Source organism: Zea mays, chromosome 1, assembly GCF_902167145.1.
Source record: "Zea mays cultivar B73 chromosome 1, Zm-B73-REFERENCE-NAM-5.0, whole genome shotgun sequence".
NCBI classification, from domain to species: Eukaryota; Viridiplantae; Streptophyta; class Magnoliopsida; order Poales; family Poaceae; genus Zea; species Zea mays.
Window position 1 is genome coordinate 303874772 of NC_050096.1, and position 24303 is coordinate 303899074.

Sequence of the window (24303 nt, forward strand, 5' to 3'; positions counted from 1 at the left end):
GTAGGTCTCGGGAGAAGACATCCGGGGAAACCATCGTCCGCCCCGAGGCTATCTTAGCCAGCTCATCCGCAGTCTTGTTGTACCGTCGAGCGACGTGGTTGAGCTCGAGCCCGTAGAACTTGTCTTCCAGGCGCCGAACCTCGTCGCAGTAGGCCTCCATCTTCGGGTCGCGACAGTGGGAGTTCTTCATGACTTGGTCGATGACAAGCTACGAGTCGCCACGAGCGTCGAGGCGCCGAACCCCTAGCTCGATGGCGATGCGCAACCCGTTAACCAGAGCCTCGTACTCGGCCACGTTGTTTGACACCGGGAAATGGAGGCGCAACACGTAGCGGAGGTGCTTCCCAAGGGGTGAGATGAAGAGCAGGCCCGCACCCGCTCCTGTTTTCATCAGCGACCCGTCGAAATACATGGTCCAGAGTTCCGGTTGGATCGGAGCTGCTGGAAGCTGGGTGTCGACCCATTCAGCCACAAAGTCTGCCAAGACTTGGGACTTGATGGCCTTCCGAGGAGCGAACGAGATTGTCTCGCCCATGATCTCCACTGCCCACTTTGCAATCCTACCCGAGGCCTCTCGGCACTAGATGATCTCCCCAAGGGGAAGGATGACACCATAGTCACTAGATGAGACTCGAAGTAGTGTCACAACTTTCGCCACGTCAGAATTACCGCGTACAGTAGCTTCTGAATTTGCGAGTAGCAGATCTTGGTCTCGGATAGCACTTCGCTGATGAAGTAGACCGGCCTCTGGACGAGCAATGCATGCCCTTCTTCTCGTCTCTCGACCACGATCGCGACGCTGACCACCTGAGTGGTTGCGGCTACGTAGATCAAGAGGGCTTCTCCCGCAGCGGGGGGTACCAGGATGGGCGCGCTTGTAAGGAGCGCCTTTAAGTTCCCGAGGGCTTCCTCGGCCTCGGGGGTCCAAGTGAAGCGCTCGGTCTTCCTTAAGAGGCGGTACAAGAGTAGGCCTCTTTCGCCGAGGCACGAGATGAAGCGGCTCAGGGCCGCAAGGCATCCCATGACCCTCTGTACTCCTTTCAAGTCCTTGATAGGCCCCATGTTGGTGATGGCCGCGATTTTCTTCGGGTTGGCCTCGATGCCCCGCTCGGAGACGATGAACCCCAGGAGCATGCCTCAGGGGACTTCAAAGACACACTTCTCGGGATTGAGTTTTACGCCCTTCGCTCTCAGACACTTGAATGTCGTTTCAAGGTCAAAGAGGAGGTCAGAGACTTTCCTCGTCTTGACTATGATGTCATCGACGTAAGCCTCGACCGTTCGGCCAATGTGCTCTCCGAACACGTGGTTCATGCACCTTTGGTATGTCGCACCTGCATTCCTCAAACCAAATGGCATAGTAATATAGCAGTACATGCCAAAAGGTGTGATGAAAGAAGTCGCGAGCTGGTCGGACTCTTTCATCCTGATTTGGTGATACCCTGAGTAGGCATCGAGGAATGACAGGGTTTCGCACCCAACAGTGGAATCCACGATTTGATCGATGCGAGGCAGAGGGTAGGGAACCTTCGAACATGCTTTGTTTAGACCGGTGCAGTCTACACACATCCTACATTTCCCACCTTTCTTTTTCACAAGCACAGGGTTGGCTAGTCATTCAGGATGGAATACCTCTTTGATGAACCCTGCAACCATCAGCTTGTGGATCTCCTCGCCTATGGCTCTGCGCTTTTCTTCGTCGAATCAGCGTAGAGGCTGCTTCACGGGTCAGGCTCCAGCTCGGATATCCAGCGAGTGCTCGGCGACATCCCTTGGTATGCCAGGCATGTCTGAGGGACTCCACGCAAAAACCTCGGCGTTCGCGCGGAGAAAGTCGATGAGTACTGCTTCCTATTTGGGGTCGAGCTCAGAGCCGATCCGGACTTGCTTGGAGGCGTCGTTGCTGGGGTCGAGAGGGACGGACTTAATCGCCTCTGCTGGCTCGAAGTTGCTGGCGTGGCACTTCGCATCTGGCACCTCCTTGGAGAGGCTCTCCAGGTCGGCGATGAGGGCCTCGGACTCGGCGAGGGCCTCAGCGTACTCCACGCACTCCACGTCGCATTCGTACGCGTGTCGGTATGTGGATCCGACGGTGATGACCCCGTTGGGGCCCGACATCTTGAGCTTGAGGTAGGTGTAGTTGGGGACGACCATGAACTTGGCGTAGCATGGTCTCCCCAGTACTGCGTGGTAGGTTCCTCGGAACCCGACCACCTCGAACGTGAGGGTTTCCTTTCGGAAGTTGGAGGGAGTCCCGAAGCAGACGGGTAGATCGAGTTGTCCAAGGGGCTGGGCGCGCTTCCCGGGGATGATCCCGTGAAAGGGCACCGCACCGGCCCGGATCGTGGACAGATTGATCTACAAGAGCCCGAAGGTCTCGGCGTAGATGATGTTGAGGCTGCTGCCTCTGTCCATGAGGACCTTGGTGAGCATGACGTTGCCGATGACGGGATCGACAATGAGCGGGTACTTTCTTGGGCTCGGCACGTGGTCGGGGTGGTCGTCTTGGTCGAAGGTGATGGACTTGTCGAACCAGTCTAGATAGACTGGCACCGCCACCTTCACCGAGCAGACCTCCCGGCGCTCCTGCTTGCGGTGCCGAGCCGAGGCGTTCGCCACTTGCCCACCATAGATCATGAAGCAGTCGTGGACCTCGGGGAACTCCTCCGCCTTGTTGCCCTCCTTCTTGTCGTTGTCATGGCCTTTGCCACCTTCCGCTGGGGCCCGACCTTATGGAAGTAGCGCCGAAGCATGACGCACTCCTCAAGGATGTGCTTGACGGGACCCTGATGATAGGGGCACGACTCCTTGAGCATCTTGTCGAACAGGTTGGCCCCTCCGGGAGGCTTCCGAGGGTTCCTGTGCTCGGCGGCGGCGACAAGATCTGCTTCGGCGGCGTCGCGTTTCGCCTGCGACTTCTTTTTGCCCTTCTTCTTCGTGTCGCGCTGAGCGGACGCCTCGGGGACGTCTTCCTGCTGGCGTCCCTGAGGCTGCTTGTCCTTCCAGAAGATGGCCTCGACCGCCTCCTGACCAGAGGCGAACTTGGTGGCGATGTCCATCAGCTCGCTCGCCCTGGTGGGAGTCTTGCGACCCAGCTTGCTCACCAGGTCGCGGCAAGTGGTGCCGGCGAGGAACGCGCCGATGACATCTGAGTCGGTGATGTTGGACAGCTTGGTGCGCTGCTTCGAAAACCACCGGATGTAGTCCCGCAGGGATTCCCCTGGCTGCTGGCGGCAGCTTCGGAGATCCCAGGAGTTCCCAGGGCGCACGTATGTGCCCTAGAAGTTTCCAGCGAAGGCTTTGACCAGATCGTCCCAGTTGGAGATCTGCGCAGGAGGCAGATGCTCCAGCTTGGCTCGGGCGGCGTCGGAGAGGAATAGGGGGAGGTTGCGGATGATGAGGTTGTCATCGTCCGTTCCACCCAGCTGGGAGGCCAGCCGGTAATCCGCAAGCCACAGTTCCGGCCTTGTTTCCTCCGAGTACTTGGTGATGGTAGTCGGGGCTTGGAAACGGGTCGGGAACGACGCCCGTCGTATGGCCCGGCTGAAAGCTTGCGGACTGGGTGGTTCGAGTGAGGGGCTCCGATCCTCACCACTGTCGTAGCGTCCCCCACGCCTGGGGTGGTAGCCTCGGCGCACCTTCTCGTCGAGGTGGGCTCGACGGTCGCGGCGGTGGTGCTCGTTGCCGAGGCGACCCGGGGCTGCAGACGTTGCGTCCCGCGTGCGCTCGGTGTGGACCGAGGCTTCCCGCATGAATCGGGAAGTCGCGGCGCGATGCTCCGGGGGGTACCCTTGCCTTCGGGAGGCAGAGCTCTCGGCTCGTCGGACCGTGACATCCTCCAGGAGATTCTTGAGTTCTCCCTAGATACGCCGCCTCTCGGTGGTGGATGGCTCCGGCATCGTTCGGAGTAGTATTGCTGCTGCAGCCAGGTTCTGGCCGACCCCACTGGAAGCCGGGGGCAGCCTTGCCCTGGCCAGCGATGCGGTGCTGGACGTCCTGGGCCTGATGACGCGCTTCTCCGGCTAGTGCTCGGCCTGCCCACTCCTGCCCGATGTTTTGCCGGAGCTGCACAAGTTGTCCTGCCTCCTCGTCGAGCTTGGCCTGCATCTCGCGGATTTGCTCGAGCTGTGTGTCCTGACCCCCCGCAGGGACTGGGACCACAACTAGCTCCCGAAGGATGTCAACGCGAGGCACAGGCCTAGGGGGATCGTCGTCCTCCGGCATACCAAGGTGGTTGCCTTCGTTGTGACCCCCTAGATCGACGTGGAAACATTCGCGACTTGGGCCACAGCCCTCGTTGTCAAGGCTGTGGCCATCATCGGAGCAATCGGAGGAAGGAGTACCATGTCGTAGCTGCCATCGAGGGACATGAACTCGAGACTCCCGAAACAGAGCAGCGTCCCGGGCTGAAGAGGTTGATGGAGACTACCCATCTGGAGCTCGACGGGAAGCTGTTCGTCAACATGCAGCAGGCCCCTACCTGGCGCGCCAATTGTCGGCGTTTCAACCCCGGGGGTCCCTGGACCGACGAGTAAATTGTCGCTGCGTGTCCCAGCCCAGATGGGTCGGCGCGAGATGGAACACAAGGGGGGGAAAGAGAACCGCGGCTCATGTTATCCTGCGGCCAGGGCGGATGCGCTTGCAGTAGGGGGTTGCAAGTGTTCGCGAGGGAGAGAGAGAGCCTGTTCGTCAGCCCGTCCTCCCGCGCGGCTGCCTCCTTCGTACGAGAGCCATGGACATTCCTTTTATAGATGTAAGGAGAGGGTCCAGGTGTACAATGGGGGGTGTAGCAATATGCTAACGTGTCCGGCAGAGAGGAGCCAGAGCCCTATGTACATGCCAACGTGGCTGTCGGAGAAGTGCTAGAGCCCTGTGCATGCGATGTCATGGCCGTTAGAGGAGCGTTTGAGCCCTGTAGAAACACAACTGTCGGGGCTGCCGGGACCTTGCTGACGTCTCCTTGCTTCCGTAGGTGGCTGAGAGCCGCCGTCGTCATGGGCGCACGCGGGGTGCCATCATTACTTGTTTACCAGGGCGAGCCAGATGGGACGCCGGTCTTGTTCCCCGTAGTCTGAGCTAGCTAGGGGTAGGGTAATGATGATCCCCCTGTGGCGTGGTCGGTCCGAGCCCAAGGTCGGGCGAGGCGGAGACTCCTCCTGAGGCCGAGGCCGGGGTCGGGCGAGGACACGATTCCACACGAGGTCGAGGTCGAGGGCGGGCCCTGGGGTCGGGCGATGCGGAGACCACCTTTCGAGGTCGAGGCCGAGCCCTGGGGTCGGGCGAGGCGGAGTCCATCTTCCGAGGCCGAGGCGGGGGTCGAGCCCTGGGGTCGGGCGAGGCGGAGAATGCTCCTGCGATACGATCGGTTGGCGAGGCGATCTGGCCAAGGTTGCTTCACTGCGAAGCCTGCCCGAGCTGGGCCTCGGGCGAGTCGAGGGTGCGCCCGTTGCTTGAGGAGGCCCTCGGGCGAGGCGTGAATCCGCCCTGGTCTACTGTTCCTGCCCGAGGCTGGGCTCGGGCGAGGCAAGATCGCGTCCCTTGAGTGGACGGAGCCTTGACCTGAATTGCGCCCATCAGGCTCTGCAACTCGTGCTGATGGTGATTACCAGCCGAGTTTAGGAGTCTTGGGGTACCCCTAATTATGGTCCCCGACAATCCATGTGCTGGAAAAAAAATATTATCGTAATTCCTTACAATGTGTGCAGTGTTGATAAAAACATTGATGAGCCGTTGATCCTGGAATGAGATTGTGCATACCTCTTTTGTGCCCATCATTGAGTTTGTCGCAGTTTTGTTATATTAGTATACAAAAATCCCAAGAGAGCAAAAATCTGGAAGCGAGAAACAGAGGAGAAGGAGGCTTACCAGCTCGAAACGGTTGGAGTGGTACTCAAAGGAAGCATAGTGCTTCTTCTGCTTCTTCCCCTTTGCTAGTGATCTTGACCGGTTCCCCTACAACTACGGGCACCGCCTCCGTGTTCTCCTCCTCGCAAGGATCCTCCGCCTGCGGCTCCATCTCCTCAGGCTCCTCATCCTCGCTCCCCGGATCGTGGCGGCGTCTGGGCCATCCCCGGCGGCGGTGGGTCTTTGTTTCGGCCACATGTTCGCAGTGCTCCACCTCCTCACTGCGCGACCGGGACCAATGCACGAAGGCGGGGCTCGTGGTGGCCGTGGGGGAAATAGAGGGAGGTGGAGGAGAGGGACTGGCGGCGGCAGGGGCAGTGGCAAAAGGAGCGGGCGGAAGAGGAGCCCTAGAGCGTGCTCATGGCAGCTGAGCACAGGAGAAGAGGGGCGGTGTGGGAGAGAGGTGGAGAACACGGAACTGTTCAGACGCTCACAACTCTATTGGATGAATGCTTCGAGTCCGCGATCAACTTGGCCACGCGTCGACATGGTGATGGCTGGAAACCCGCGGAACGCGGACAGAGCTTCAGAAGGGGTCAAGTTTTAAGGAAGTAGATTAGGGGTGTTTAGTTCGCTTGACTATACGTTTGGTTTCTCTCACTAAATTTTAGTCCATGTCAAATTGGATATTTGCATGCTAGTTAAAAGTATTAAATATAGTATAATGGTTCACTTATGTAATGCTACATAAGACGAACCTATTAAACCTAATTAGTCCATAGTTCACTTATATGATGCCACAATAAACATCTGCTAATAATAGATTAGTTAGTATTTTAATAAATCTTTCTCGTTGTTTAGTTTTTAGCTATATAATTAGTTTTATAATTAGACTATATTTAATACTCGTAGTAGACATTTAAATATCCGACGTGACATGAATTAAATTTTAGTCCCTAGAACGAACAACACGCTCATATCATATCAGAAGACAATTAAAAAAATCTAATTATAAAGCTAATTACATAAATAAAGACTAAACGGCGAGACAAAATCTATTAAGTCTAATTAATTTATGATTAGCAAATATTTGTTACAGTATCACACGAGTGAATCATATACTAATCATGCTTAATAAATTCGTCTTACCGTTTATATATATATATATATATATTGTATTAGTTGTATAACTAAACTAATATTTAATATTTCTAACTAGCCTACGAACATTTTTAATGTGATATAAACTAAAGTTTAGTGGGTGTATCAAACACCCCTCACCCTTGCTCTAAATTCTAAAATAACGCAAACGGTACCAGCAAGCAGCAAGCCTCTCTCCATTTTCTTCGCCGGCGGCAGGTGCACACATCGGGGAATGGCGACCTACGACCATGCCGCCACCCCGACACCGCAGTCTCCGGGCGTCGGCGGCGTACCCTTCTCGTCCTGCATCGGCGACCTCCTCCGCTTCGTCCTCTCCTCCCACGCCGCCGCCTACCCCGGTGACGACACGGTCGCTTTCCCCCTCTCGCCCTCCTACTGCGCCCGCCTCCTCAACGACGGCGAACTGTTCGAGAAGCTGGAGGCCTGTATTCAGCAGTGCCTCGAGGAGGGGCGGCTCCCGGGGCCGCCCGCGGTGGTTGGGATTCCGGCTGAGGAGGAGGGGCCGGAGGAGAGAGGGTGGAAGCTGCTGCTGCCGGAGAAAGGCGCTGAGTTGAAGCGGGTAATTCGTCTTTTCCTTGCTTCAGTTCCAGCTGTGTATCGTCGCTATGAACCATGAATCTGAAGGACCATTGTTGGCTATCGAGTACTATGCCAAGAACCAGAGGCACCATTGTTGGCTCATGTCTGCTTGACTGCTTCAATCTTCGCTACGGAAGACATGCATTTTCTTCAATGTTTTGGTGCACTAGCAGTAGCATCAGTTGCTTTTGAGTTCTGACCAAACAGGACGAGCAGGGTAATTGTTTCCACAAATTTCACTGAACATGGTTTCTGTATAGGCATCAAATCACGTAAATTGCATATCCTGTCTGGTGTTTGCTTTGGGGCAGTGTAATTTTTAGCTGACCAATATAATGAAAGCATAATACCAAAAATTGACAAGTATAGTGATGTTCCAATTTCTTTTTTTTAAAGATCATGTAGTAAGGATTCCTGGCTGGGATGCAGCCCTTTTTTTTGTTGGGTTTGTAACTTACTACTTGTTATCTTCAATCATTAGATGTACGATGCTGTTGAGTTTGAGCTGCATGTTCAGGAACCCTACTTCACTCAACTCAGAGGTAACTCTCAATATTTATCTTCTTGGTAAATGGACTTCTTTTTACTTTGTATCACTTACAAACGTTAAATTGATATCCACTTTTATCTTTCCTTGCATGTATCATGTGTATGTATGTACTAACGGTCCTTCGTTCTTTAAACTTGAAAAAAACAAGCTTGGTCTTTTCTTTTCCTTCTATGCACTTTATACAACCAATGGTCTGAATTGATAAATATGATTTATATGATTCTCTAATTCCTTCTCCGTTCTCATATATTTGTAACGTGATACTGTAGAAATTATGATTAATAGTTCAAACAGCTATTGTAAGGCAGACCTTTTGTATGTTAAGATGGGCCAACATATATGAAATTAAACCCAGTTAGTTCATAACTTCATATACTTATATATAGATGTACTTCTGATACAGGCACATGATAAGGTATTGAGGTGCGATACTTCAACAACATCAACAACAAAACCTTTTAGTTCCAAACAAGTTGGGGTAGGTTAGAGTTGAAACCGAACAGAAGCCACAAATCAAGGTTCAAACATGTGGATAACTGTTCTCCTATTCAATATTAAGTATATACTATCCTTTCAAGTCTCAGTTTGCTACCTCTTCCCATGTCAACTTTGATCTTCCCCTACCTCTTTTTTCATTACTATCGCGTTTTAGGATTCCACTGCGCACTGGTGCTTCTAGAGGTCTCCATTGGACATATCCAAACCATCTGAATCGGTGTTAGACAAACTTTGTTCAAATGGTGCTACCCTTAGTCTATCACATATATCATCATTCTGGACTCAATTCCTTCTTGTATGTTCACAAATCCAACACAACGTACACATTTCTATAACACTTATTTGTTAAAAATGACGTCTTTTTGTAAGCCAACATTATGCACCATATAACATAGCAAGTCTAATCGTCGTTATATAAAACTTGCCTTTTAGCTTCTATGGTACCCTATTCTCACATGTAATGCTAGATGGTTGGCGTCGCGTCCTCCATCCCGCTTTGATTCTATGGTTAATATCTTCATTAATATCCCTATCTCTTTGTAGCATTGATTCTAAATGCCGGAAGGTATCCCTCCTAGACACCACTTGACCTTCCAAACTAACATCGTCTTCCTCATGTGTAGTAGTGCCGAAGTCACATCTCATGTATTCAGTTTTAGCTCTATCGATTCTAAAACCTTTGGACTCTAGAGTTTTCTACAACTTCAGTTTCCTAATTACTCCTCGTCTTTCATCATCTAGCACTGCATGGTACGCAAAAAGCATACACCAAGGAATACCCTTTTGTATGTCTCTTATGACCTCATCCATCACCAAGGCAAAAAGCTAAGGGCTCAAAATTGACCTTTAATGTAGTCCTATTCTAATTGAAAAGTCATCAGTATCTGCATCACTTGTTTGGACACTAGTCACAACATTGTTGTACATGTTCTTAATGAGTCTAACATACTTCGTTGGAACTTTATGTTTGTCCAAAACCCACTACATAATATTTTTTGGTATTTTGTCATAAGTCTTATCCAAATTGATGGAAACCACGTGTAGGTCCTTCTGCTCCCTATGCTGCTCCATCACTTGTATTATAAGACAATAACTTTCATGGTTGACAACTTGATGGAAACCAAGTCATACTATAGTTATATTCTTGAGGCATCTCCATACCTCAATTGGGATACCATTAGGGCCCATCACTTTACCCCTTTTATTCTTTTCAATGTCTTTCTTACCTTAGAATTTTGGATCCTACGCACAAAGCGTCTATAGGTGTCATCAAAAGAGTCATCCGACTGAAAGGTTGTTTCACCATTCTCCCTATTGAACAATTTATCAAAATACTCTCGCCATCTATGTTTGGTCTCATTTTCCTTCAGCAAGAGGCGTTTGTTTCATCCTTAATGCACTTAACTTGATTGAAGTCCCTTGTCTTTCTCTTATGGACCCTAGCCATTTTGTATATGTCATCTCCTTCCTTTGTACTCAAACGTTGGTAAAGATTTTTGCACGCCATACTCTTTGCCACACTTGCAACTTGCTTTGCGGTCTTCTTTACTACCTTCTACTTTTCTATGTTCATACTCCTGTCTTGGTATATACATCTATAGCATTCTTTTTTCTCCTTAATAGTCCTTTGTACTTTGTTGTTCCTCCACCAAGTATCTTTAGCTTCGTCTCTACTTCTTCTGGTTCCTCCACACACCTTTGAGACCACCTTCCGAATGCAATTTGCCATCTTCTCCTACATGTTGTTTGTGTCATCATCTTCCTTTCAAGTGCCTCTTGGATGACCCTTTCCTTGAACACTTCTGATGCCTCCCCTTTCATGTGTGTTACTACATTTAATACATTGTATTTTCTGCTTATTTATCGAACTTGTCATTGACAACTAGTTTTAAAACCGTTCTAGGAAAAGCTGTAAGAAACTAATTTATGTATTTGGAATAAAGTTGTATTTTAGTTACACTTTCCTTTGATATGCTTGAGGACCACCTTTCTAACTTGATGCATGTATACCTGTAGCCGGAGTCAAGAAGGTTGAAGGGAGATTAGCGACTGGTAACTACAACCGGTAAGCACATTTTGATTTTAAAAGTTGGTTATGGAATTCAAGGTGGATAAACAACTTTGTATTCATGAAATCATAATGGTTGTTATCATCAAAATCTTAGCCAAGTTGATAAACCAGAATATCAATATATAATTAAAACTGAAACAAATCTAGTCTAGTGTTCTAGTCCCTTACCTCCTTATATTGTTATTGTTTTGTGGTAGTGTAGATTCATGTTGCTACAGTCCCGGGGAAATCTCACATTCTGCACAAACAAAACTTTGCAGACAAATGCATCTTGCAACAATCTCTGATTTTTTAAAGAAAAAAACAGTCATAGGCCCTGTCCCATTTTCATTAGGAAAAACAAGATGTAGCAGGATTTTAGCTTCTTCGTTTTGGATAAATGTTTAAAAGTTTCTAGAGTCCTAACAGGCTAACAGACATCCAACAAAACGTACTACTTTTATGAACTCGTTGGCTCTCAATTTTGATTTCATGCACTTTTTCATGGTTAGGCATTTCGTGTTACTCTAGTGTGCACAGCTACCAATTTAACATGCTTTATCACCTCTCTTTCCCAGGATTACACAAGGTTCTTTGCTGCTATTCAATAAATGCCTCTTGCTTAACGTTGAGGTAATATTATTTTCTAAATAACTAACTCTTCTCGGGATAATTTATTATGCTTTTTACATCATCATCTCTTGTTACTGTTTGCGTTTGACATTGATATTTAGACATCTTCTTCAAAAGAAATTGTATTTATTTTGTAATACTCCATTATGCAAAATTATTAATCAAATCAGGCATTCATTACATTTTTTTTTCTGTAAATTTGCCAGTCTCCTTTGCTTATGCTTTTTTTTCAGGCAGTTAGGAAGTACAATTCATTCTCTGAGATGCTGAAAGGAGAGAAAATCTCAAATGTTCTTCCTGGTATTTCATCAATTGTAGAAGGTAATTAGGAAGTGCTCTTGCATTGTCTTCGGTAACTTAGTCACCCTCATGTCGACTGCATCTTTGGTCTTTTATAGACTAGGCTTTTAGGAAAATGGAACCCTTGTTTCTTATGGTGAATAGTTTGCACTTCAGGTTTCTTTTTTCCACTCTGTAAAGTGAGTTCCTCAGGAATTTGAAACCAAGTATGTACAGTGTAGTCATTCACTCATCTTCTGTTTTACATGTCAAGTATGGCGTGGGATAGCTTGGGATTAAAGAATGATTGGTTATGATAGGAGTATCCACTTCTTTTAATAAAATTATGCCCAAAGATTTAAACACTTTTTAAACAGTAGGTTTGACTCTCTATGCAGGTGTGAAAGTATATAGGAAATTCTATGCAGAGGAAAAGGAGAACTCTTATGGAGTTTTAGCGATATCAGTTTCAAAGCCAACATCTCAACCTTACATAACCATGAATAATATCCTTGCTGTGAGTGCGACTCTTCAGAATTTTACCCAAAATTTCTTCCATATATAGAACATATTTTCTACTGTTTACGACAAACTGTTGTCATGTCTTATTTGTCGTCGTTATGGATGCACTTTCTTAAGATAAATTATACACTCAGTAATTCAGCACAAGACAACTCACTTTCTTTCCTCTTTGTATATCCGCTAAAAAATGTTAGTTGGAATTTTTTGCATGTTGGTAAGAACAACAAGCACATTTCCTACCAGTTATATTTGTGATTAAGTCTCTTCATATCCTGTCAAAGGATACACCCTTCTGCTGTGATCATCTTGAATAATGTTAATATGGGTACTTGCGATTTCCCAATATTCTAATAGGTTCTTACTCGATTAGTTTCTTATATTTGGTCAGGGATTGGGGTATGATGGACTGGGTAGACTCCTTGGTATGGCGAAAACAACTGGAACTGTTCCAGATGGACTACCTCCTCCAAGATCTGCACTGCTGTCATCTTGTATGGGACTGGTTCAACCAAATGTAGGTTCAACTCTTACGACTCTTCCAATTCATCTGAGCATCTTGTTCTTGAACCTTAGAGAACTTCCACCATTTGAAACTTCCCTTGCACCTAAAACTGGCACTGTCTTATTCAACTGGAGGTGAAAGGCTGTTCTTTAACTGATGGTGCGAGGGCATTGGCCAAACATGTTCACAGGAGTAGGAAAGGATGGTGGGGCAGCTTTAATGGGAGTGGTAAAGATAAAGTCCACCTTGATACGCCGGAGTCCAGAGTTCGAGACTTCTGTCGTGATCTATTTCATTGTTGTGTTGCTTGTCTTCAGATTCAAGCAAGAACCAAGCTGCATCTGAAACCATTGAGTCTTTGCTGCGTGTGTGTTGTTGGATGAATGTTCATCTGACTCAACCCTATGGTCCTGTTTTTGAAATCCGCGTGCATGAAGGTTATGGTGCCAGATGGTCTCAAGATGGTTCAAAGGTATGAGTTTCATATTTCTTAGATTACTAGGTCAGTGCCCGTGCGTTGCAACGGAATCATATAATACCACGATAACTTATGAACAAATGTGTATTATACTGTGATGAGATGGAGGATGGCGTTCTCGAGCTGTTCGGGATGACGTCGAAACGAAACTCGGGACACGGTTGAGCACCGAGCCCGCGATGCGAGGTCGCCCGTCTGCGAGGCACGCGAGGTGGAGGGGGCAGTCTCAGGGAGGGGGCAATCTCCGGGATATGGTAGTGGAGTGACGACGCGCAGTCGAGAAGGTGTACGTGGGAGCCAGTGGAGGGATGACGCAACGGGCGGTAGAGCAGCGTCGGGGTCGGTGTCCGACAGAGCTTCGCGCTGCAGCGGCGGGAGGGAGAGGCAGTTATATGCACGTGCGTGCTACATAATCAATATGATAAAATACATTGATATGCAAAAAAATTAATTGGTATTCTATACTTTTGTTAGCATCACTAAAAGTAGATGTTTATATACCTTAAAAGATATAGTAAGGTGCACATACGTTGCTGCGAAATCAATATGATAAAAGAATCTTGCTAGAAAAGATCCAAATTCAAAAAGAACATTTAGTGCAAGTGAAAAGTCAACCTTTTTTAGAACATTGGAACATCGAAATGGCAGGGATAATAATAGTAAACACAACATTTATAAATCAGAAAAGAATGGCAGGGGTGATATTCAACACAAACAATACATAATTGTTGTTGTGGAGGATCTTCTATACATAATCCAACATACATTTGTCCAAAGCACCTAAGGAAAAAGTTAGATAAGTAGACGCTTCCAGAAACATGATCATCAACAACACACATGTGACAACTCATAAATAATTGGCCAAAGATGATGAATTAATCAAGTAGCACGGTAGTAGTAGGTTATTTGATATATAGAAAAAACAATATAACATCTAGCTCTTCGTGGTTTGAGGTTCCATGAAAAGTACCCCTCCAATCTTTTATTTAACATTTGTTAGTATACACTTGAACTATCGAGCATCAAGTAAAAAAATAGATAGTACCTATGTTTCTTGGAGATCGAGCAACAAAAGCTGCTAAAAAGGTGTGTCCAACGAAGACACTCTTGTGTTGTGCCATCCTAGAAAAGTGGTCATGTAATGGGCTCATATATCTACAAACAAACAAGAGAAAATGCTTGTTCAGAAGGCATGGACCAAAGGCTGGTCAATAGCCCTAAATTTTTAGGAGCACAAACCTTAGATTTCTCTTCCTATTCCTAAGGAGTGTTTCATAGAAGTTCTGTTGTAGGATTTGATATTGATGTATCTTTTTGTTTTTTCCTTGTTTTATCAGTCCCAGCCCTGCAATGCCTTCTTTTTATCTAAATAATATCTACTTAAGGACTAATATCTGAATAAGCAGGCAATGGTAGCCAAGTTCACATGAAAGCTGTGATGCACTCTCGCTCTAATGTGAAGAGTCCATAAATTGAATCAGCAACCAGAAGCGCATAATACACACCTTTTCAGATAGCTTCTGAATATGTTCTATGTAATGCTCTTTACAAAAAGTGTTACATACTTTTCCAACTCTAGGAATTGCATATTTGGATCAGCACCGAGATATTATTAACAATCTGAAGCATAAAAATCGGTAAACTTTACAACATCCCTAAGCAGACAAGGGGTTGAGAGCATCAGTTCCCTATAACAGTTACATCATTTTAGAGCAATAACAATTACATTGTGCAGTAGCACTACCTATGTCATTCTCTGCGCATAACTCCCACAAGTGATTCACAGCATAAGAGCTTTGTCCAAACTGGGAGCTTTTGTCTTCATCTGTTAATAAATAGAAACACAATCAGTGCATTCTTTGATGGAAGAATAATAAAAACACACAACCTCACTAAGTTCATAAGAAAAGAGCCCTCAACATACATATTTGTGTCAGGTAAAGGAACTCCCCAAATGCATCACATGACATACTTACCAAATCAGCCTGAACAAAATAGGTGCATCATCTATAAGCATCACAAGGACGCTAACATACAACTCATTTGTCTAAATTGGAGAAGTCCAACATTTATAAGCACAACAAGTCTTACTACACAAACTCAGTGCCTGTACGAAAGCAAAACCCTCGGTTGTATGAATCACAGGGAAGTCTGCACAAAATTAGTGAGTGAACCAAATAGTGCTAGGATGTATAAGCATTACAGGTGTTACTGCACAAACTTAATGCCTGTAAAAAAAGTAGGGCCTCAGCTCCATGCATCACAGGACAGACCGCACAAAATAAGTGAGTTAACAGAACAGGTTCATCATCTCCAAGCATCACACGGCCATCATAGGGCAGACTGCATATATGAGGATAGGATTTGTGCAGTTATAAAATCACAAACTCAATGGCTATGCAAAGCAAGGCCCTTAGATCTATGCATCACAGTGCAAACTACACTAAATGAGCGAGTTTACAAAAAACCTGGTCATCGTCTATAAGATTCATAGGACTCACAGGGCCATCAAGCTCAACAGCATGGTCAAAGGAGTCATAGGGCCAACATACTCAGCAACATTGTCACAACATTCACAGGGCCACCATAGGGCAGATCACTACATATATGAGGATATATTTATGCAGTTATAAAAGCACAGTTTCACAGGATGAGTGAATTAGAGAACATAACTGAGTTTGTGCATACATCACTTAAAAACGTCATATATGACCTGAAACAATGAGCAGACAAATATCTTCAAGGTACACATTTGAGGACTATTTGACAAAACTAATCATGACAAGGTATTATACATGAAAATACAGCAGCATGGAAGCACACAACCATGGGATGAGCCATCTAAAGCATGATTAAGAACATATATGAATATATATGCAACCAAAAATCATTGGACTTTAGTACACTTCTGCATATGCCATCATAAAAATGGAAAAGCTACTAATTTCAGTTCAACAACAATGCACACTCTTTTTATCATCCATCCATTCTATGTAATTGTAAGGTTCAATTACCAATAAAAGGAAAAGGAAGAAAATTATGTATTGTAGAAGCCTGATTATCAAAATCATCTGGGTTTCTATCAACATACAACGTGCGAAGAAGCCTTGCTTTAGAGAGGATAAGCTTCATAAATGACAATTCATTTGGAAGCCAAGCAATACCAATCGTCTGCACAATTTGAAGATTCGCACACATGCCATCAGTCCATTGAGCATTTAAGAACCCCCAATCTACCTCAAATGTCTCATCAACATCACTCCAACTTCACAAATTAAAAAGGTTGTAAACAACAATATGACCTTTAAACAGTTTAAATAGAAATATCCCAAAGGCAACATCCATAACCTTTACTTTTAGGTTTTCAAGGTTGTGACAACTCCTTAGCAAGGTAAACATGAACAAAATGGGCCCACTCTCGACAACGCTTGAGCATAATCTATGTCACTATAGTGAAATATATTTTTCTTGTATTGTTTATTAACAAAATAATGAGTGTGATTGGTGCTTTTCTCTATAGGGAAAGCTAACTGAACGTATTTATAAACAAACTTATCAATCAAATTAAATGTACACGTACCTATTTTAGAGATATTCAACTCGTATATCATGCAAAATGCCCACCAGATCGACACCGGAACCTAGCTGCTTATCATGCAAAATGTTAGAGCAATAATCAGAATTAACAAAACCTGAGGATACTCCTCAATTGCAAACAAAAAAAGTAAGCACAACCACCTAACTATTTTTGCAAAGAAAATATGTAGGTAATTTTGCACATAAACAAAGTGTCTTCCTCAAGTAACTGGCAAGAGATATCATGCAGTCTATACTGCTACAAAATATGAAAGGAATAAGAAATGGACGATGATGAATCTAGACACATATATAAAACAAATACATTAATTGTGTTTACAACCTTTTTAATTTGTGAAAGGAATGAGAAATGGACGATGATGAATCAATATTTTTGTGGTTCTTGAATTTGCAAGCATGGTGGATCAGCCAAGAAAGCCATGTGAACAAAAGGAAGCTTAGAGAAAATTGAAGACGGGTGGTGGACCAGAAGAATGGATCAGACGTAAATAATACGATTATTCGCAACAAAGAACAAATGACTATCTCGATCAATCCGTTTCAGTAAGCAAGTTCATAATGAATTTAGTGGAACACCATGGCTTGGTAGGGGAGTAAGTAGAGCATAGCAGGTACCTGTACCTCATGTCCCATGGCCACTGATGTCGATGAGTTGTTGCTGCCGGTGGCCATCTCTTCTCGAAAGGGAGTTGATAAACAGAGCTGAACCACAATCGTTGGGCCTGGAAGATAAAACAATAGATAAGTTAATAAATATCTCCAGCACAAATCATATTTCAAATATACTTACAGCATAAACATAAACAAAGGAATAAAAGGGTACTTAGCTCCTCAAAGGAATAAAAAGGAACAACTGTTCAAAAGAGATACATTGCAATATGTTCAAAGGAGCTCAGAGGAATAAAACCAATTGTTCGGTTTCCCCAAAAAAGTTTGCATCTAGTTGAGATGTCTGAATTAGGATGGATCTTTGTCAGGATCATTCGTTGTGGGATAATAATATACCTATAGTGCCTATATTTAGCGGCATAACCATCATTAATCACATGATTTTTATTATGTATTAGGTGTCTAACCAAGAGGAAAAGATAGAAAAGGTAGAAGATAGGATTATCCTGAGCTTCTACGGGTAACAGTCGAAACCTTTTGTTTCGGGAAGGAGTATATTTTCAGAATGGGTCAGCCATGCTCTGCTGCGTACTCTTGGCTTTTGGTACATTGCATCTCACTGAAATATTTAAAATAGCAGTAGTTAGGATCTAGCCAGATAAAAGGACATGCGAAGCATAACAACTCTCACTATTAATTGCAGTATGTTGTTGTCCATAATTTAGAAGGGGTCCTTTGGGTTATTCGATTTTAGAGGGGATCCTTTGGGTTCTTCAGTTCAGAAAGCCCACTTCGGATTATTGCTTCACCGATCTCCCACTTCCTCTCTACCTGAATGAACTCAATAATGTGAGAAGCTAAAATTAAGTTAGACTTCTTTGATCTGAAAACTAAGTTAGCTATATACCTAGAGTTGTACCTAAGAATTAGCTCAATAATGAACTCAAGACTTTGGGTGTGTTTCCTGTTGCTACAGGTCTGGTATAGACTTTGCGCTTTCCTTCTCCTTCAGCTCAACGCTTGCTTCTGAAAATGGGTAACTTCATCAGCCCATTTTGCTTAAAACCATGCCATAAAGAAAAGATAAATACTGGAATCGATTGAGCTTTTGTTTGGGATGATACAAGTTTGAGTAGTTAGCTGAACCCGTCTTGCCTGTGATCAGGATTAACTCAGTCGAGGATTGCCCATCAACCGCCACTCCACCCACCGCAATCGCAGCAACCTGAAAACACAATTTTCTTGGTTTCCGTCAGCATCGGCACCAAACTGTAGCACAATCTCACAAGATAGAGGGAAAAAGGAGTGAAAAGAAACACCATGAATTACGCCTTTTGTAATTAACAAGCCCAACTCTAGAATAGACTAAAATGTGAAAATTGGCGATCATAGTTTTGAGTGTTATTTCAAGAAAAGTACCTTCGAGAACATGACAGCAGAATCCTAAATTTGCTCTTCTTCATAAAGATGGTATGGATATCAGCTCCACCCTCATGGTGATGCCTGTAAGTGTACAAGCCATCAGACACCCCATGTTCTTGCTGTCCCATGTATGAGCACATCAGGAGACAAATTTAGGATTCTGTGAATTTGTGAATACATAAAAAAGTAGGTCAGTATTAGAACACACATACTACGATGAAAAAAGGGCAAGGAAAACATATACTTACAAGTGAATGTTACATCATCATACTTCTGTATGACATTTTTACAACAGATTTTCAGTCCATTATTAATCAAAATAATAATGTTTTTAGAGCACAAAAGTGGGTGCCGCAAACAGAAATCATTGAATCACTAACAGGAAAAGATGCATGTGAAAGATGTGCTCTAACTGTAGCCGGAAGCTCAGAAATATGTTGATGGCATTAGTCGTAGTAGAAGATAGATTTCTTGTTTAGCATATTGCAAAGACTTACCTGGAAGCAAACCGTAGGGCGGGTGTCGAGCGAGCAGCCAGGCTAGAATCGATGGTTAAGGGTAGACCCACAAGCTTTGCAGCATAAATTATCGAAATTGGTGGGGTGTCCTAGGAGGAATAAATAACATTCTCTTCACCTATGATTATAAAAACAATGTACTTTAAAAAAATTTGTAAACAAGTTTATGCAAATTAGATCATAAATAATAACAAAATTATTCTCTTCGCACCAATAATTTATTTCCCTACCTTCCTAAAATTTTCAGAGCATCACATGTGATTCTTAAAATCATATATAGATATATTCACAAACTGTCCACTTTTTAGCTTTCCCATGCACTCAACAAGTTGATTTGTATCAAATGCATCTGCAAGGCAAAGAATGAAACCTACTTTCAGCTAAGATAAACTAAATCCCAGAAACTAAAAGAAGAGCATATTTTCACATGATTGCATATCAAGTTACAACCCAAAGTGAGTTGCACACGATTTCAAAAAAAAAACAAGAGCAATCAATGAGAATTATGCCTAAAGTTTGGAATGTGGTATCCTCTAATCAATGAATAGGCATTTGTGGCCAGCTCACATATTACGGGTGCAATCAGAGTGAGCACAATAAACGTGATTGCCAAGATGTGAAAACTAAGAGCATGATATTTTTAACTCCCATTCGTATGTGATAACAAGCCTATTTATTGGCGGTCTTGAGCAAAATCATAATAGAGTACTTCAACATCTAACATTTGATGCTTCTGATGGATGCCTCTCAAGTATCAATGTAGCATCTCATATTATCATCCCATATTATTTTCTTGGAATCGGAGTCAGACATTGATAGTGTCTGAAAATCGGTGTCGCTTCCATATTTGCCCTATTCTGCTTCAGTTGACCAGAAAATATCCTACCATTTGCATCCCTATGTCAATTAAAATCTAACTAAATAAGTTTTTGATGGAGTGTGTGATGGGTGGAACCTTAGTTCCGTGAGTTCTGGATATTGCAAAAGCAGAAGATTTGTTTCACAGTGCACAAAAAGGAGAAATCTAAGGCACTAAGGTTTGACAGGTAACAATTCAAAAAAAATACGCAACTGCTGTGGTCTGTGGTGTATAACAAGGACGTATATTTTAGGGGTACATAACAGCAGAAATTAAGATATAATTCTTGGAACATTTTCCCCGCTGTCATTTCCGACAACCCAGATTTCTAGCCCGACTGATGCTGCTTCAGGTGCCAGCTGAATCTCATCATACTTAAGAAACTTAATGGCACCTGGATCATAGCGAAAAAAACCAAAATCATGTACCTGTTTGCAGAGAAGAGGACAGAAATTTGGGTTAACAATATGGCATTAGCACTGGGAGAGAAAAATAAAACAATAAAAAATGGAATCAAGTGGAATATACACTCACAGGATCTCTGTACAGCGGGTACACAGGGATCTCTTCCCTGTTCACGAACATGGCCTCCGCGACCACAGGCCCTGTCATCGCGAGCATCACGATAACAGCAGCAGCAGCACAAATCATTCACATGTAGATATGTGAGAATTGGTGCTGATTACTGGAGGTGTTCCTACCTGGCTTGACTACATGGCGGTTAGTGAGGATTATGCCGCGGGACTTGTCAACGACGAAACCCGTGGCGTAGCTGGCGCCTGCGACCTCGGTGTCAAAGGCGTAAAGATTGTAAGGCATAGAGTCCTAGATATAAAAGAAGGTACCAAACAATGTCAGAAAAGACAAAGTTTCACAAGATATTACCATGCAGATTACATTTGCAACTTTTAAGTCTTGTTCTAATTCCATCACTAACTTCATCCCCTTCACTGGCCAAAACTAAATATCAGTAATCTGAAATGTCCTTAAAAGGAAGACAATATAGATCACATTTTGGTAGCACAACTGAGGCTGGAGCAGCATTAGATATCTTCATTATTTCATAGCTAAAGGGAATTACAACCTTTAACATGTCGAAGGTGATGAACATTCATGAAAAGTATCAGATGGAAACCAAAAAAAACATGCAATTGGAAACTATCCAATCCTATGTAGAGAGAAGACAACTAAACTCTGAACCTCTTCTCTACTCTGGTGGGAGGCATACTCATTTATTCATGGTGACCCATAACATGGTGCGACAATCTTTCTGTAATCTTGTCAAGCTGCGCTAATCTCAACGTAGACTGAAAAGAAGAAAGATTTAGAAAAATAGATGACGTTAATTTGGTTAACAAGCACACGTTCATGCAAGTGGAGCAGAACATTGGTATCAATTACAGTTAATGGATAACCAGAATGCTTCTAAACGACAAAACAGATGGTTTCTTCTACAGAGGTCATAGCTCTCATTCTTGAAACCGACACCAAACCATTACCAATGTAACTATGTGCACTTATGCATGCACACGTTACTCAGAATCATGGTACACATAAGTTTTCTTAGCATGTACTTCGTTCACAATGTCCTAGAATGAAAAACAAAAGCTGGCGCCACTAACCTGCTCATCGAAATAGGTGGCATCACTGCCTTCGTCCGGAATACTTTGCAGAATGTACTTTATTGGATCAAACTCCTGTGAATAATTCAAATTTCAAACTCAAAACACATCAATCCTTGAAAGCAGCAGACAACCAAATCTATGTCAATGCAGCACTCACCTCCTCATAGAACACCTCCTCGAGCTCCTCCACGGCCTGGCCCTGGGGGTTGCTCCCATAGATGGAGACCAAATCCTCCGAATTGGATGGCAGGTTGATCCTCTCGTGAGGTGGCAATCCAGCGATCGCCCGTGCAGCTGCTGCTGCCGCCGCAGCTCGTTCTGGAACCTACAATGTGCGAGAGCAAGCCATGAAAGGAGGGAGAAAGCGTAAAGGACCTCAGGACGGGAAGGGGGCGCGACAGGGGTCGGTGGGAGGAGGCCGAGGGAGCGGACAGAGCTGAGGAGTTTCTCGCCGACGCGGGAGATGTCCATGCCGCCACCCTGGATCAGGAGTAGGGGCAGAAAGACGAGTGGGCTGGGCCCGGACTCGAAAAGCTGCTCGCCGCCGCTGAAGAGGGATGACGAGGAGGAGGAGGCTGAGGGGCGGTGGGTGGCGGCACCGCGTCGCGTCGCATCTCAGCTGCGCCGCCTTCCGGGCCCCCTTGCCGCCGGGGACCACGTGAGGGAGCGCCGCCGGCTGCTCCCAGATCCGAGCGGTAGTTAGGGCACGCGCGAGCTGGCGGTGGCACGGGTTGGCTGGATCGCGTGGGGGGGGAGGGGGTTGATCGCGTCGGGTCCGGGAATTCGCCGGGATGTGTAATAAAGTGGAGGGGCGAAGATCTCGGCGAGGAAGACCACGTGGAGCGGCGTGGAGGCGAGGATCTTCTCCCGCCACCGCCGCATCAGGTACACGAGCGACGCGGCGAACAACGTCGAGAAGATGAGGTTCGTGTGTCGGATCGACAGCGGCAGCGCGTCCCCCGCCTGCACACGCACCCGCTGCCCCTCGCCGCCGGTCGCCTGCTGGCGCCGTGGGGCGCTCCCGTGCGGCCACGGAACCCTGTGGCGGACCTCCATAGCCATAGGGTGCGTCGGGCTTGCTCGTCGGCGCTCAACCGCACGGCGGCAAGGAGGAGGAGCGGAGCAGTGGCCCGGGGTTTGGGGATTTGATTTGGGAGGAGGATCGATCTCGAACGTGGAGGAGGAGGCGGGGCGGCGGCGGCTCACGCGGGGTGGGGAGGGGGAGGCGGAGGCAGGGGGACGAACGTGGGCGTGGGCGGGCGGACGGTATAGATTTACGGAAGCGAGTGGACGGTGCAGATTCACCGAAGGCAGAACAAGCAGAGGCAGCCTACCCCTTAGAGCCTTAATAGGTAGTATAGATTGATGTTAAATCTGGACGTTGATGTAAATAAGTGGCATGCCTCAACCCCCACCCCCACCCCTTTTGAAATCTTGTGCTTTTAAAGTAAAATCAATTCATCCTTAGTGTACTATGCTGTCCTAACGCAGCAGATACCTGAAAGTTAGTTTACTAAAATGCTAAATTGCTAATATATCAAATTGAAAGGATGGCAGTTAGTTTACTAAACATCATATCAAATTGTAACACCACCGAAAAAAAATCCGATAGGTTTCACCATGATTGTTATTGTCCATGTGCACATTGCCATAATGTTACTGTGTTAGTTTTTCGAAAGAAGATTCGTCAATGAGCTGGAGCAACAGATGTTTACTAAAAAAAGATTGCTGTAATGGTTGGTGTAGATTAGCAGTTGGGGGTTGTTCACTTGATATCTGGTGCTGAAAGATTCCAGAAGTGATCCAATCAAGAGACCACATCCTCAAAAAAAAAAAAAGCACAAAGTGTGATGATGCCCTTGCATGGTATGGCAGGATTTCTACCGGGGTGTATTCCTTCTGCCTTGATACGTACTCATGAATAGCTAATTAATCTGTTCCAGAGTGTCAGGACACTGCAGTAACTTCAGGCTGCAACAATTTTTCTAAGCTATGTCCGATGATGACTCAACTGCTTGCTCGCCACATTTGCAGTTCATTGGATTCTTGGAGCCCTACACCCCAGAAGGCTATGCTAAGGGATGGAAACACTAGCACCAGCTGCCTAGTAGATCTTGATCTGTATTAGCGACTCTATCAGGGTTCATCTGCATATCTTCTGAAGGCCTACATGTTCTGTTGAATCGAAAGAGACGATCATGTGTTACGTCAGCTGCCTGCCTAAGATCATGTGTTGCATGACCACTGTTTTATTTCTGAATATGTTCTTTTTTTTTGCAAGGCGTATATCGACACCAAGTACTGATATATGCGTCTGAATATGTTCTACTTTTATTCAAACACACCCGCCAAGATCAGTTCATAGTTTTGCACAAAGACATGCAAATGCAATTGGACACAACCCAAATAGAAAGGTATTTTTTGTTTCAATCCAAACTATTCCTCTACTGCGACTAAGTACTGATGTCATTTCTGGCATCTGACTAACAAAAAGCATACAACCATGAATGTCGCTGATGCTAGTTATTTTGTGGATTTGGCCGTATAAATAATCAAATAAATTCGAAGAAGTGC

General features: G+C 45.4%; 1 protein-coding gene across 7 annotated transcripts; it reads left to right on the forward strand.

Moving 5' to 3' along the window:
* The first annotated feature begins 7108 nt into the window (after positions 1–7108).
* On the forward strand, positions 7109–24159 carry LOC100383566 (uncharacterized). Of its 7 annotated transcripts, XR_004849946.1 has the most exons (10): positions 7109–7567; positions 8069–8129; positions 10652–10700; positions 11264–11318; positions 11552–11639; positions 11996–12114; positions 12508–12633; positions 12756–13093; positions 23476–23595; positions 23764–24004. XR_004849946.1 is itself a non-coding variant. In XM_008647011.4 (8 exons), the coding sequence occupies exons 1-8, from the start codon at positions 7220–7222 to the stop codon at positions 23821–23823; spliced, it is 906 nt and encodes a 301-aa protein (XP_008645233.1). In that variant the 5' UTR covers positions 7109–7219; the 3' UTR covers positions 23824–24159. The 7 variants fall into 7 exon arrangements, 4 of the variants coding, with proteins under 4 accessions (XP_008645233.1, XP_020394312.1, XP_020394318.1 ...); XR_002262559.3 differs by lacking the exon at positions 23476–23595 and having other exon boundaries at positions 23764–24159; XR_002262569.3 differs by lacking the exon at positions 23476–23595 and having other exon boundaries at positions 12812–13093; positions 23764–24159.
* The last annotated feature ends 144 nt before the right edge of the window (positions 24160–24303 follow it).